This window comes from Panicum virgatum, chromosome 5N (genome assembly GCF_016808335.1).
Source record: "Panicum virgatum strain AP13 chromosome 5N, P.virgatum_v5, whole genome shotgun sequence".
NCBI lineage: Eukaryota > Viridiplantae > Streptophyta > Magnoliopsida > Poales > Poaceae > Panicum > Panicum virgatum.
In genome coordinates this window covers 55,758,874-55,773,281 of record NC_053149.1, presented here as the reverse complement: position 1 = coordinate 55,773,281, position 14,408 = coordinate 55,758,874, and the positions used below count along the sequence as shown (strand labels likewise).

The window sequence follows — 14,408 nt, the reverse complement described above, 5'->3', positions numbered from 1 at the left end:
TGTGCTACAGTGACCGAGGTGATTTTTTCTCCCACCTTTTCCCCAATCTAAACACAGGCATTGCTGCTTCCACTTCCGCCGCACACGGCATACCCTCTTTATCGTCGATTATACTACTCACAGTGGTCAAATGTGGATTAGCCGGCACGTTTAGAGTACCAAAGGCTGAAGATCCTGAAATCCTCGTTGCGCGGATGCTTAAAGCAGCTTCACTGACGGCAGATGCCAGTAAGCCACCATGCGAAACGAGGAACACTGACCATGGTTGCGACTTGCGGTGGCCCGGTAACCCGCCTGGCCTTCTAACCTGGTGACGGAAATGGAACCGATAGATCTCGCCGACGGCGTCCACGGTCTGGTCCCGCCGAGAGCCACGAGCTCGGTATATAAGCCGCGACGCGAAGGTCACAAGAGACGGCGCGCCACCGTGCTCTCCACTTTGGAGGGAAGACGAGATCGAGGTCACACCAAACTTTTTTTTTTTGTTGCGAAGAGACCAAACTGCTTGCTCCCACATGCACTCATTCACCCTACGAGGATCAACATGATCAACGCGGATCGCGTGATCCACACAATCCAGACACCCAAAACGACTAGTACTGCCAACACGAGCGAGCGGTTCAAGGGTACCAAAAGCAGGACAAATTACATGCCACGACTTGCAGATTAGGAGTTTAGGACACGACCGACCCTAACGACGCGGAAGCGGAACAGAGGAGGCAGCACGAACGAAGCTCCAGGAAACCGGACGCACTGATACTGACACAGCACCGCACCCCTGAATTGAAGTCGTCCCTAGTAGTCGCCGTCGTAGAGCCTCCGGCCGACCTCGTACGAGGCGAACGCGTCGGCGCAGGCGTACTTGAGCTGGTCGTCCGAGAGCGCGGGCGCGTCCCAGGCGCTCACGCGCACGTGGTGCGGCTTGTCCATCTGCACGCCCATCACCTCCAGCACCAGCGCCTGCAGCCCCGCGCGGAGCAGGTCGGGCCTCCCGAGCGCGTCGGCGGCGAGGCGGCGCAGGTCCACGGCGCTCGCGACCCGCAGCCCGTACCCGGCCCGCAGCTTGGCGGCATCGTCGCGGATCCCGACGCCGACGAAGGTGAACCGGCGGTCGGCGAGGAAGGCGGACAGCTTGGCCGGGACGTAGTCGGCGCGGAGGATCTGGAAGACGAGGCAGCGGTGGTCGACGCAGACCTGCAGCACGGCGACGGGGCCGGGCGGCGCGCGGCCGGTGGCGGGGCGCCACTCCACGTCGAGGCCGGCGACGTGGCCGCGGCGGTGCATGCGGTAGGTCTCGGCCACCCACCAGTCCACCACGTCGCCGGAGTCCGTAAGCGTCGTGTCGATGTAGTCCTCGTCGAACGACACCACCGCGGTTCCGTCCTCGTAGTAGCCCTGGATCTCGGTCGCCATGATCCTCTCTCGCGCGCTCTGGGTGTTGTGTTCCAGGGCGTTACTGAAAATGGGGAGGAAATGGGCACGATGGGGGAGCGGTTATATAGGCCGCCGCCGGGCCGGGAACAAAATTGAAGGGTGTTGCGGTTTCCCTGACCGGGCCCGCTCGTAAGCGAGTGTTCGTGAATGGATCACCGTGCTCCTGGAACGGGGCCAAGTGGAGATATTTGGTTCGAGCATATACGACGCCGGGCTGACAAGGCGGCCGTGGTGCGGTTCCGTCGGGACCCACTCAATTTTTTTTCCAGGCTCCATCCTCATCCTGTTCCTCACGCGGCCTCGGTGAGCCTTCTTGGCTCGCAAGACTCGTCAGTTCTGACTACCGTCAGGTGTCGAGGTCTGCAGCCAGCAGCAGCGGAGAGACAGACATGTCAAGAGAAAGAATCTTGCTGTGCAAGCCTGCGGCGCCACTGCTGGCAAAGCCTGCGGCGCCACTGCTGGAGTAGATCATGCCCCTACCTTTTGAAAATATGGGAGATTAATAGAAGATAGATCAACATCCTTAACATTAAATCAGCTTATACTAAATTTACCATGAAATACAATGTATTCACTTGGTATTGTTGATGATATTAAAATGCTACTAAAATAACCATGAAGAGCAAACTCAAGAACCACAGCAGAACTATTGGAGTCATTTATTTTTTTTCCTTTCGCTGTGTTCGCTTGACTTGTTAGCCAACCAGCCAGCAGTTTTGTTCTCTCATACTAGACCTGATCATCTGTCAGGTCGGATCGGGTTCGGGTCGGGTCACTTCGGGTTTCGGGTCAAAAAATGTTGGCCCATACCCGGCCCATGACATGGTCGGGTCGGGTCGGGTTCGGGTTGGGTCAGGTTGGCCCGCAAATTTGTGTGCAATTTTCGGGTTGGATCAGGTTTTTTTGAGTTTCAGGTCAAAAATTTCGGCCCGTACCCGACCCGTCACTTGATCGGGTCGGGTTTTTTTCGGGCGGGTTGGGTCGGGTGGCCCGTGATCAAGTCTATCTCATACTAAATCAGCACTAGCCACCAGCTATCAGCCAGTCAGCAGTTATCGGGTACCATAATTAGGGGTACCCTCATTAGGGGACTAAGACACCATCAAAAACACAAAACATGCGCCAAGACAATGGGCCCACGGCCTCCAATTCAACGGAAAGGAAAGGACTCAAAAAAGTTTGATCAAAGGCCCAACAGCATGGCGCGGCCCGACCAAACCCCCTCGAGCCCACGGAACAGCCTCCGCCTCGCTCGAGGGTTCTCCGTCTCGCTCGAGGGTTTCTCCGCCAAGACCCTCGAGGGCGCCTCACGTTTCCGCCTCGCTCGAGGGTAGCGAGCCCTACCCTCGAGCAAGCGGATCGACTCCGCCTCGCTCGAGAGCCACCCTGGACAGACAGGACAAAGCGGCCCGCCGCTCACCCCGTCCGTAGTACGGGAGCCTTCAATGCCAACCACTCCGCGCGCGACACCCGGTGGACGGCGTCAAACCGCCACTCCGGCACAGTGCCCATGACCGGAGTTCTTGTCCGCCAACTACGGTCCGTTTCTCCGCCACGTCTGCCCCTGTGGCAACACTGTGAGAATCGGCTACACTGTGTAGGACGTGCGCTGCACTACTACGACCACTGTGCCACCTACTCCCCGTACTTTCCTCTGTACTTCCCCCGCCACGCGACCCTCGAACGGCAGGGCGCAAACCCTCGAATCCGCCTGCGCCTTGACCATGGCGTCGATCCCCGCTCGCGAACCCTCGGAAACGCCGCCACGCAAGGCCTTGAGGACGGCACCCTCCACAGCGACCACCACGCCGCCCACTGGAGCACAAGGACACCGCGCGATCTCCGCCAGGCCAAGGACGACATCCAGGACGCCTGCGCGCCCGGCGCCACGACCTCCGGTGCCGAACAGTGTACTTCACACAGTAGATAGTCACTGCTCCACCCCCCGATTCGGGGAAAGATGACGACTTCTCCCCCCTCCTCTGTACATGTACTCTGCCCCTCCTTGTGTCTATAAAAGGGGGAGGCAGACTCACACCTCAATCGATCCGCATCATTTGCACTCATCTGAACCCACTCGCACACATCACCCACGCTCCTAGAGCACGATATTGGCACTCGCCTCATCACCTAGTCAGGAGACCTGGGAGCTTCCCTCCTCTCTCGCCTCGCTTGTTACTCCCTACTACAAGCACCCCCCCGGTGCAAGATAGTACAATGCGCTCGCACACCCCTTGCTGGACATACGGCCCGCGGCCGGAACCAGGATACACCGTGCGTGTCTGTGTCGCCTCTTGCATCGATGACCTGGGATTTGGAACACGCAGCTTCATTACTAGTTGGTGCTAGGCTGCCCGTCTAGACACCGACAGCAGTATTGTTCTCTCATAATAAATCAGCCACAGCTATCACCACAGCCAAACGAATACAACGTTTGTAGTGGGACATGGTGCCCAACAGAAAGGGAGTGTCTATACCTCAAAATCTCACCTCTTCTCACTCGATTTTTTGAACCCTTGGATTAAAATTGAATAGCTCTCCTTCATCTTCTACCTCCAGCCTTCCTGCTCTTCCAACATCGGCCCGCCACCCAGCGCCACCTCTCCGGTGCAGCCCTAGCTCGCCCGCGCTGGCCGCCGCGGGGCCACTCCCCGCTCCCACCTCTCATCGTCGTCGCCCCCACCCCAGCACCGGCCAGACTGCCTTCCTCCACCGCTCGGGCCGGCAGCACCACCGCTGCCGGCCTTACCGCCCCCGCGCCCGCCACCAACGCCAGGCCGGTCTGTCGTCGCCGCCGGTGAGCAGCCCCCCGCCCCGCCCAGCGTAACCTGAACCCTAGCTAACCTCGGAGCTGCTCGTTGAGTTGGCGAAGAAAGGGAGGATTTGGAGCTGGAAAAATTTGAGTGTGGAGAACCTCCAAATCACTCAGGTGAGGTTATAGATTTTGAAAAGGCTTATGACAAAGTCAAAGTGGTCTTTTCTACAACAAACCTTAAGAATGAAAGGTTTCTCACCAAAATGGTGCAGGAGGATTGAAAGTTTTGTTTCCGGAGGTATTGTTGGGATCAAAGTTAATGACGACATTGGTCACTACTTCCAAACCAAAAGGGTTTACGTCAAGGTGACCCAATGTCACCCAATCTTATTCAACATCATCGCGGATATGCTTGCCATTCTAATTAAAAGGGCAAAGGATGATGGTCAGATAAGAGGGGTCATCCCACATCTGGTAGAGGATGGATTGTCCATATTGCAATATGCAGATGACACCATCCTCTTCAATGGATCATGACTTGGACCAAGCCAAAAACATGAAATTATTATTGACTGTTTTTAGAGCAATTATCTGGTTTGAAAATAAACTTTCACAAAAGTGAAATCTTTTGCTATGGTAAAGCGAAAGAATTCGAGGATGAATATATCGAGCTCTTTGGGTGCAACACAGGGGAATACCCTTTCAGATATTTAGGTATCCCATGCATCATAGAAAACTCCAAAATATTGATTGGAGGAGGATCAAAGAGCGTTTCGAGAAGAAGCTCTCATGTTGGAAGGCTAAGCACTTGTCGTATGGAGGTAGATTAATCCTTATAAACTCGGTGCTTAGGAAGTTTACCTATGGTTATGATGTCCTTTTTGAGATACCAAAGGAGGTATTGAAGAAACTTGATCAATATCGATCAAGATTCTTTTGGCAAGGTTACAAAGATAAAAAGAAATACCGCCTAGCAAAATGGGACATCATTTGCCGTCCTAAGGATCAAGGAGGGTCTTGGCATTATAGACATTGATCTTCAGAACAAAGCCTTATTAGTAAATGTATAATAAATTTGCTTAATGGTGAAGGGATGTGGCAAATATTGGTTAGGAATAAATACCTAAGCTCCAAATCTCTATTACAGGTTGAGATCAAACAGGGCGACTCTCATTTCTGGAGAGGGCCTCATGAAAATAAAAATGAGGTCCTAGCTAATGGTTCTTTTCAAATAAAGGATGGAACACAAACGCGGTTTGGGAGGAGACATGGGCATCAAACCGCCATATCAAAGATATCTACCCACTATATACAACATCGCTCACCATCCGCATGATACGGTGGTAAAAGTCATGAATTCAACATCGTTGAACATCTCTTTAGAAGAGCGTTGGTAGATGAAAATTTGGATGAATGGCGAAGACTAGTAGCACAAGTTTCCAATTTTAATTTGACTCAAGGAAGGGATACTTTTAGCTGGCACTTAACCAAGAGCGGACAATTTACGGTTCGCTCGATGTACCTTCATCTAGCTAACCATAACTTCCCTTTCTGACATAAATTTATTTGGAAACTTAAAGTTCCACTAAAAATTAAGATCTTACTTTGGTATCTGCAAAAGGGGGTTCTTTTGACCAAGGATAATCTTCGAAGGAAAAACTAGAAGGGTAGTAAAAATGTAGCTATTGCAATTGTAATAAAACAATCAAACACCTCCTTTTCGATTGCCAACATGCAAAGGTAATCTGGAGGACTATCCAAGTTGCTACTAATTTAACCCCACCTAGATCGGTAACCCACATGCTTGGGAATTGGCTTCAAAATTTTAATGCACAAGAGGCCTTTACTATTCTAACAGGGACATCGGCTCTGTGTTGGGCAATATGGCGTTGTCGAAATGATATTATCTTGATAACGTTAAACATTCATCATTTATGCAGGTTATTTTCAGGGGGATCTACTGGCTGCGATTTTGGTCAATGTTGCAGCATAAGGAGACGACAAAGGATCTGTTCATGAAGATCAGCACTTCTTTAGAGATAATAGCCTTAGGAATATTTGCGAGTCATGGATGGAAGCATAATAATAGACTATGTCAGGCTTAATTTTGTTTTTTGGCTCTCCTGCTATTACAACTATTGAAGCTGGAAAATTGTAATAATTGAAGGCTGTGTACGCTAAAACTGTTGAGGCCGAAAAATTCCATTATCTAAAAAAAATACATATGAGCAATAGTATACTCCCTCCGTACCAAATAAATATAGTATAGAAAATTTCAGACACATTACCGTTCAAAGATATGACCCGGCTTGACTGCTGCTTTGTTACCAGAGATGGATCGATTTCGTTGTTCGGGGATAGGTCCCGCAATGACAGGAACCTAGTGTTGTCCCTCGGATCAGCCCACGAAAGTTGTCCCTCGGATCAGCCCACGAAGGAGTGTGAGGCTATGTTTAGTTCCAAAAAAAAATTGCCCAGCACCGTCACATCGAATTTTTGGACACATGCATGGAGCATTAAATGTAGTTGAAAAAATAACTAATTATATAGTCTAACTGGTTTGTATGAGATGAATATAATGATGCTAATTAATTCATGATTGAATATTAATTGTCAAATAACAACGAGATATGCTACAGTAGCTGAACCCAAACTTTTCACAACTAAACGCTGCCTGAATCGGAAAGTTGGGCTCGTTTACTCACACCTTTCTTTCTTGATGGATTGAACGTATGGCGCTTGCTTACAAGACAACTACTGGAAAAGGCTACCTCTTTGCTGAATGAGTTTGTGACCACTACCATTTTTGTAAGAGATTTATACCCGAGATATTATTATTACTCCAAAGGATAACCAATGCATGGGGGTGTGCTATTTATTCTACTAATTACTTCTAACAATTGTGATTGAAAACCGTGTTATTTATTCGGTATTCTTAATTTCAAGAAATATATATGCATTGGAACTAGAAAAGTAATATATCTACTAAATATTGATAGGTTCTATATGTTTTTATATACAATGCTTTCTTGGTACTTTGTTTTAATTAGGTTGATCTCATTACAAGCTAAAACTACACTACTGGTGCAGGGAAGCTACACGTAGTATTTGTGAGTCAAAATTCGAATGCCAAAACTACACGTATTTTGGAACGGAGCAAGTACGGCGTTTGAATAGTGCCTATTTGTGTGTGTTAAGCTTTTTCGGAAGATATTCAGGAATGGAGGAAGTACGGCGTTTGAATAGTACCTATTGTGTGTGTTATCCGAAGATGTCATTTCACAGAACCATACACATGCAGTTCAAAGACACAAGCAATCGAAGCGACACAAGCGAATAGGCGATTGGACTGCACGAGGCAGTGCATTGCGACGCCGAACCAACCATACCAACGTACTGGTATACCCTACTAGTAGCCTAGTAGTCGCCGTCGTAGAGCCTCCGGCCGACCTCGAAGGAGGCGAACGCGTCGACGCTGGCGTACATGAGCTGGCTGTAGGGCAGGACGGGCGCGTCCCAGGCGCTCACGCGCACGTGGTGCGGCTTCTGCATCCCCACGCCCATCACCTCCCACACCAGCGCCCGCAGCCCGGCCGAGCGCAGCGCGGGGTTCCCGAGCGTGTCGGCGGCGAGGCCGCGCAGGTCCTCGGCGCACCCCACCTCGAGGCCGTAACCGGCGCGCAGATTGGCGGCGTCGTCGCCGATCCCTACGCCGACGAAGGTGAAGCGCTCGTCGGCGAGGAAGTCGAAGAGCGAGCCCGGGATGTAGTCGGCGTGGAGGATCTGGAACACGAGGCAGCGGCGGCCGACGCAGAGCTGCAGCAGCGCGACGGGGGGCGCGTAGCGGCCGGTGTAGTAGGACGGGCGCCACTCGACGTCCAGGCCGACGACGAGGCGGTGGAGGCGGCGCCGGTGGACGCGGTAGATCTCGTCCAGCCACCAGTCCATCGTGTCGCCGCTGGCCGTGAGCGTCGTGCGGATGGCGTCCTCGTCGAAGGACACCACGTAGTGGCCGTCGTTGGTGTAGCACATCGAGGTAGCCATCTCCTCCTCCTGTTCCGGCGATTGATCTCCCTCTCCGCGGCGTTGTTGGGGAGATCAGATTGGATCGTGGCAATGCGGGAGACATATAGGGCGAACCGCCGCAGCGGCGCGTGGGTGGGGGTTTTCGTTTGGATGGAGCGGCGCGGGGAGATCTCGCTTTGCGTGGACGGCCGTGATCTCCCGTCTCCGTCACGACTAGCAGTACGGAAACGCGCCCCTGCTGGTAGTGGCACGATATGGCATAATATGCCGTCGCGCTATTATCGCTAGTACGTGACTTGCTTTTAGACGCTCTCACTGATAACGTGGCCCATCTACGTTTCTCGTGCTGGGGTAAGGAACCTTTCGTATTGTTTGTTTTTCTTTTCTTGATAAGATTTCGTATCTATAACTCTTATATAGTTCATCCCCACTAAAGCTCATTAATTTTGAATTCTGTACAACTATATTGAGCCACATCATCTCAATTAATGTTGTCCGTTGGATCTCAGCAACTAGCATCATATCTACCGTTCAGGTTGAAGAGACATAATTTACTACTTACTAGCCCCTACCACTTAACATTAACTCTTTTAGAAACAGCCTCCACCACGTCATCAATTTGCAAGAAGCTAATTGGACAATAGTACTATTTAGCAATAAGTCCGATCACATTCACCTGGCCAACTACACCTGACCAACTATACAAATCCCGCACCAACCCAACCAGCCCACCCGTCGCTGCAGTGGCTGCGCATTCAAGACGCCAGCAGAGGAGCTAAAAGGCCGCTGTCAACGCGGCAACAACGCTGGAGTGAGGCGTGCAGACGGAGCATTGCGTTCCGCCGGCGAATGCGATAGGAGGCGGCGGAGATTGGGTCCCACTACACGCAAGGCTGCGGCAGGAACTGGCATCGTGGCGCTGATTGCAGCACTGGTGGCGACCACGATCATGTTCACCATCATGAAGCGCAAGCCCACTAGCCCAGGGCCACCACATCAAGCCGCTCCCCGTGCAGGGCTCGACGGGGGCCTTCGTCCCAAGTACGACAACTTGCTCGGGCTCCAATAACTACTTGGAGCCGCGGCTTTACTGCCTCTGGAGAAGTTAGTTTTAGTAGATGCGGCAAAACTTGCCATTGACTTGCTTTTGGTGATTACTGTGGACTCCTTTTGTGAAATTCTACCAATTATTTCCCGGTGATTATTTTGCTCCATAATTTCGTGAGGTGTCATTAGTATACCTGCCATTTGAAGATAACAGAAGTCTGTAACCAGGAATTCCACGACAGCTTGGCAGCCGGTAGCCACCAGGTATGCATCATGTGATTTTGTCATCCTCAGTTTAGAACAAAAGGATTAACTCTTTCTTCTTTCTATGTTCTCTTTTTATAACCCAAAAACCAAGGCCTCTTTGTTTCGGTCGTCTTCAGATTATCAATTCAGATATTGCAACATTTATTTATTTTGACACCATTGTCAAAACTACATCACGAACTAAACATATTTATTGTCACAACTTGCAGGTTTCTGTAATCTCATTCGTCATCATCTCAAGATGTTTGGTCCCCACCATACATTATTGTTGCATCCTAAAACATGGTGCATTCTGAATGATTGTATATTATATATACACCACTATGTTATATAATGATACTATGTTACTTTTTATTTACATCATGCATGTATAAAAGGACATCTTAAAAAAATTCCGCAGCAACGTGCGGAGAATTACCTAATTGTTTGTTGATCGTACGGAGTAAAATCTGCACGAGATTTTACCGTGGGACGGGCAGTAGTCGCTGGGTTCCTTTTTTTCCAAGCTCCACCTTGACTTGACTTATCTGAGAAAAAGACTCATCGATGGTCGACTCGCTTCCTTGCACCAGTGCACTATGCGTCCAGCCTGCGATTGACAGCTGTATTGCGAATTTTTTATAAGCCGCGCGTGCGCGGGCGGCCGTCTCCGCCGCCGTGGAGAGTGCGGGCAGGGATGTATATGACATTCTAAGCTAGGTCTTAATAGGATTAATAAAATACTCATATCAATAAATTATAACTTATTTTCAGAAGCCGATCTCCAAAAAACTCCGAGGTTAAGCATGCTTGGTCTGGAAAAATTTGGGAATGAGTGACCGAACGGAAAGTTCTTCCCAGGTGTGCACGAGTGAGCACAAAGTGCACAGAAAAGACTAGTGTTAGTCTGTGAGGGCAGTCTATATCCTATAAACCTGCCAGATATAAGCGGGTCCGGCCTCGGGAAGGCGGGACGTTACAGAATGGTATCAGAACCAACTCTCGTGGTTTGACGGGCACGTACACCCGTAAGTGTACGGCGCGTGGGGCGCAGTTGCCACCGACATGTGGATGGGCGCGTGGCGGGTCAGTGCGCGGGCATCTGGGATGCGCCGTTGGCACTAGACGCACGGAGCCCGGCTTCGGAAATGCGGAACGTTACAGAATGGCCTCGTGAAGACGGGACATTACAGAATGGTAACAGAGACAACTCTCACGGTTTCACATGCACGTAGACCCGTAAAGTACACGAACATGTGGACGGGCGCGTAGTTACCACCGGCATGTGGATGGGCGCGTGGCGGGTCATTGCGCAGGCATCTGGGATGCGCTGTTGGCACTGGACGCACGGACGTCGCACAGGGACCGTTGGCACTAGACACACGGACGTCGCACATGGCCCATTGTGACATCCCGGCCCAGGGCTTAATATGATTAATAGGATACTCATACCAACAAGTTGCAATTTCTTTTCCGGAAGCCGATCTCCAAAGAACTCCGAGGTTAAGCGTGCTTGGCCCGGAGAAATTTAGGGATGGGTGACCGACCGGTAAGTTCTTCCCGGGTGCGCACGAGTGAGGACAAAGTGCGCAGAAAAGACCGTTGTTGGTCTAAACGGGCCCAGCCTCGGGAAGACAGGACGTTATAGTCTGGGTTTTGGGGAAGGGGGCGGCCAGGGAGGGTGGGTGGTGGGCGGAGTGGCTGCCGATGAGATTGTCGGTGGCCGGAGTGGTGGCGGGAGGCGGCGGCCTTAGATTTCGGGTTGCGGGGGTGGGAGCCGACTCCATAGCCAACGGTCATAGAGGAGAAGGTCGGGGCGGGTGGCGGCTAGGCGGCGGCGGCGGTTCGGCCAGCAGAGGGTGTGGCGGTGCGGGAGCGCCGCCAGCCGGCCGGGGGCAGGACAATCGGTGGGCGGTGGCTGGCGGCGGGGGCGAGGACAATCGATTAGTGTGGCGGCGGCGGAGGCGGCGTAGGCCGCCGGAGCCGGAGGAGGTGGTCGGCGGCGGGGGCGACGGGAACGAAGGAGGAAGGAGGAAGGAGGCGATGCACGCGCGCCAACTAGCATTCCCCACTGTATTGCCTAGGACCGTAGCGGAGGAGCGGGCCTGAAAATCTTGCAGTCAGACCGGAAGCTTGCAACTCCATTGGAGCAAGTATTATGGGGCTGATTTAGCGGGTGAAATATGACATGGCGAAGAAAAGGTACGAGAGAGAAGAAAGCAAATGATTCCCTACACGCCGGCGCAAAGTAGGCGATTGCACAGTTAGCCATCTTTCGAGGCTACCACCAACATTCCCTCGTCACCATGTTGCTGCTGGACCCAAAGCATTTAATCTTGCGTGGGGTCAGTCACCACGGTGTCGTGACATGGCACCTCTCCCAACCAGCGGTCGGCGTAAGCACTAGCCCTACTCTTACTCCAGTCTCCAGACCAGGAGTCACGTTGTGCTCTTTGCATGCTCTGTACTGTTTTTAAAGTTGATGTCACATCGAATATTTGAATGTCGATTCGAATGTTCGAAAGTTAATTTAATATAAAAATAATTATATAAGTTGCAATTAGAATTCTAGACGAATCTATTAAGTGTAATTGATGCACGATTAACAGATGATACTGTAGCAACTAGTGGTTAAATTATGAAGACTTAATAGATTTGTCTCGTGATTAAATCACCACTAATAAAATTAAATTTGTAATAAGTTTATATTTAATGGTCCTAATCGATGTTTAAACATGTGATGTGATGTGACTTGTGATTGAAACTTAAAAACCAAACTTGGCAACGTTCTGGTTGGGTGAACCGTCAAATGCAGGGAAAAGTTGTTCCGCTTACAAACAACTTCTCGTATTTACAAAAATGCTGAGCTGTACGTGATAACCTGTTATCGATTAATGCACAAACTAAAGTTTGGGTTTTAAGATAAATTTCAAGTGCCGAATTAAATCAAATAGAATCTGCACCTGAATTTGTTACGCCTCACCAAAGAGATCGCATTTGCACCTGAGGTGAAGCATATACGCGGACCCTACTCGCTCTGACCTACCACTGTGATTTTTTCAACATTTCTGAAAAAGATTTAGATACATTTCGTGCTTTCCATACTTTAGGTATTTCTTTAGTTTATACTCCCTCCATCCTAAAATAAGTGTTTTGTTTTATAAATTTTCAGATATTACTCTTATGGAGTAACTTTGCTACAACTAATTATTTCTAGTAATTGTGATTGAAAACCGTATTATTCATTTAATTTTCTAGATCCTCAATAAATACTATGAATTAGAACTAGTTAAAACAACACCATTTGTGGAATGAAATTTAAATACTAAAACAACATTTTAGGATGGACTCAACAAGTCAAAACCGTGCTAGTAATATGACTTAAAAAGGCACCAGTGAGATTCAGACTCCAGAATCGCGGAATGGCCAATTGATGGGTACAAAAACGCATTGCATTTTCCTCGGGAAAAAAAAAACCGCATTGCAGTTGCATAATGCCATCAACGGAAGAATGCTTAATTTCTCTGCAATTCAGTCGGTTGTCTCTTGGCGCATACAGCAACAGCGACGAGGCACAGCAGCCGCCGGCGCCACGGGCCTTGCACCTGCGGCGGGAGAACGGACGAACAACGCAAATCGCATGCCAACGTTCCCGTTCAGATGCCACGAATGGAATCCACACAACAAAAGATCACTAAGATCAACAAAAGATCTGTCAAGGTATAGCTAGAGCAGAAACTCTACATGCCACGCCGCAAAGCACCAGGCGTCCCGGAGCTAGCTCAGCTCAGTGACAAGCTCGTCACGCATCGTTGTAGAGCCTCCAGCCGACCTCCATGGACGCGAACGCGTCGGCGCAGGCGTACTTGAACTGGTCCTCCGTCAGCTCGCGCTTGACCCAGACGCTGACGCGCACATGGTGCGGCTTCTCCATCCGCACGCCCATCACCCCCCGCACCAGCGCCCGCAGCCCCGCGTCGCGCAGCTCGGGCCTCCCCAGCGTGCGCGCGGCGAGGCGGCGCAGGTCCACCGCGCGCGACACCTCCAGCCCGTACCCGTCACGCAGCATGGCCACGTCGTCGCGGATCCCGACCCCGACGAAGGCGAAACGGCGGTCGGCGAGGAAGCAGGAGAGGGCGTCGGGGACGTAGTCGGCGCGGAGGATCTGGAAGACGAGGCAGCGGCGGCCGACGCAGACCTGCAGCACGGCGACGGGGCCCGGCTCGCGGGCGGGGCGCCACTCCACGTCGAGGCCAGCGACGATGGGGTGGCGGCTGCGGCGGTGGATGCGGTAGGTCTTGTCCACCCACGACTCCACCACGTCGCCGGACTTGGTGAGCGTTGCGTCGAAGAGGTCCCCGTCGAACGACACCACAAAGGTGCCGCGCCGTCGTCCGTAGGCCTGGATCTCGGTCGCCATGTCCCTCCGCTGATCTCTCTCTCTCTCTCTCTCTCTCTCTCTCTGCTCCCCTGGCTCCCTGCGTTGGGTTTATGGAGATCAGACGGACTCGTCCGGTGGACTTGGAGTGGGAGAGCGTATGTAGGTGGAAGGGGAGCACCACGGGGAGTCGGGGACGGAGCGGTTGCCGTGCGGATCGCGCATAGTGGCCAAACGGCTACATTTCTCTCTCTTTTTTTGAAAGCTGAGATATTTGTTTCATTTTTTGGGATACGAATGCGAGAGCGAGCAAACGGGTCGAGTCGCGGTCTTCCGGGCTGACGGCAACGTCAGCACTGACTGCCACAACTTGCGCAGTGCCTGACTGCGTACTGTAGCGAAGGCAGGGGTCAAAAGAATCTTGCTGACCAGAAGCACGGCCCGCCTGATTTTGGAACACAAGAGATGATCGGAGCAGACTGTCATACAAGTTTTGCTAATCTCTGAATCAACTTATTTGGG

The 14,408-nt window shown here is 51.4% G+C and overlaps 3 protein-coding genes across 3 annotated transcripts; all 3 read right to left on the bottom strand.

Annotated features, from left to right (window-relative positions):
- Nucleotides 1–464: 464 nt before the first annotated feature.
- LOC120672076 (Werner Syndrome-like exonuclease) lies at nucleotides 465–1,462 on the bottom strand. Its single transcript, XM_039952367.1, has one exon. It carries the CDS (start codon nucleotides 1,411–1,413, stop codon nucleotides 796–798), a length of 618 nt encoding a protein of 205 aa, XP_039808301.1. The 5' UTR covers nucleotides 1,414–1,462; the 3' UTR covers nucleotides 465–795.
- A 6,043-nt stretch (nucleotides 1,463–7,505) lies between these two features.
- On the bottom strand, nucleotides 7,506–8,372 carry LOC120676977 (Werner Syndrome-like exonuclease). Its single transcript, XM_039958323.1, has one exon. The coding sequence runs from the start codon at nucleotides 8,231–8,233 to the stop codon at nucleotides 7,607–7,609; it is 627 nt and encodes a 208-aa protein (XP_039814257.1). The 5' UTR covers nucleotides 8,234–8,372; the 3' UTR covers nucleotides 7,506–7,606.
- Nucleotides 8,373–13,008: 4,636 nt separating this feature from the next.
- On the bottom strand, nucleotides 13,009–14,129 carry LOC120675888 (Werner Syndrome-like exonuclease). Its single transcript, XM_039957098.1, has one exon. The coding sequence runs from the start codon at nucleotides 13,926–13,928 to the stop codon at nucleotides 13,311–13,313; it is 618 nt and encodes a 205-aa protein (XP_039813032.1). The 5' UTR covers nucleotides 13,929–14,129; the 3' UTR covers nucleotides 13,009–13,310.
- Between the last annotated feature and the right edge of the window lie 279 nt (nucleotides 14,130–14,408).

Bases quoted from the DNA above. Each gene is read 5' to 3' on its own strand.
- LOC120672076 (XM_039952367.1), bottom strand. From the start codon at position 1,413: ATGGCGACCGAGATCCAGGGCTACTACGAGGACGGAACCGCGGTGGTG.
- LOC120676977 (XM_039958323.1), bottom strand. From the start codon at position 8,233: ATGGCTACCTCGATGTGCTACACCAACGACGGCCACTACGTGGTGTCC.
- LOC120675888 (XM_039957098.1), bottom strand. From the start codon at position 13,928: ATGGCGACCGAGATCCAGGCCTACGGACGACGGCGCGGCACCTTTGTG.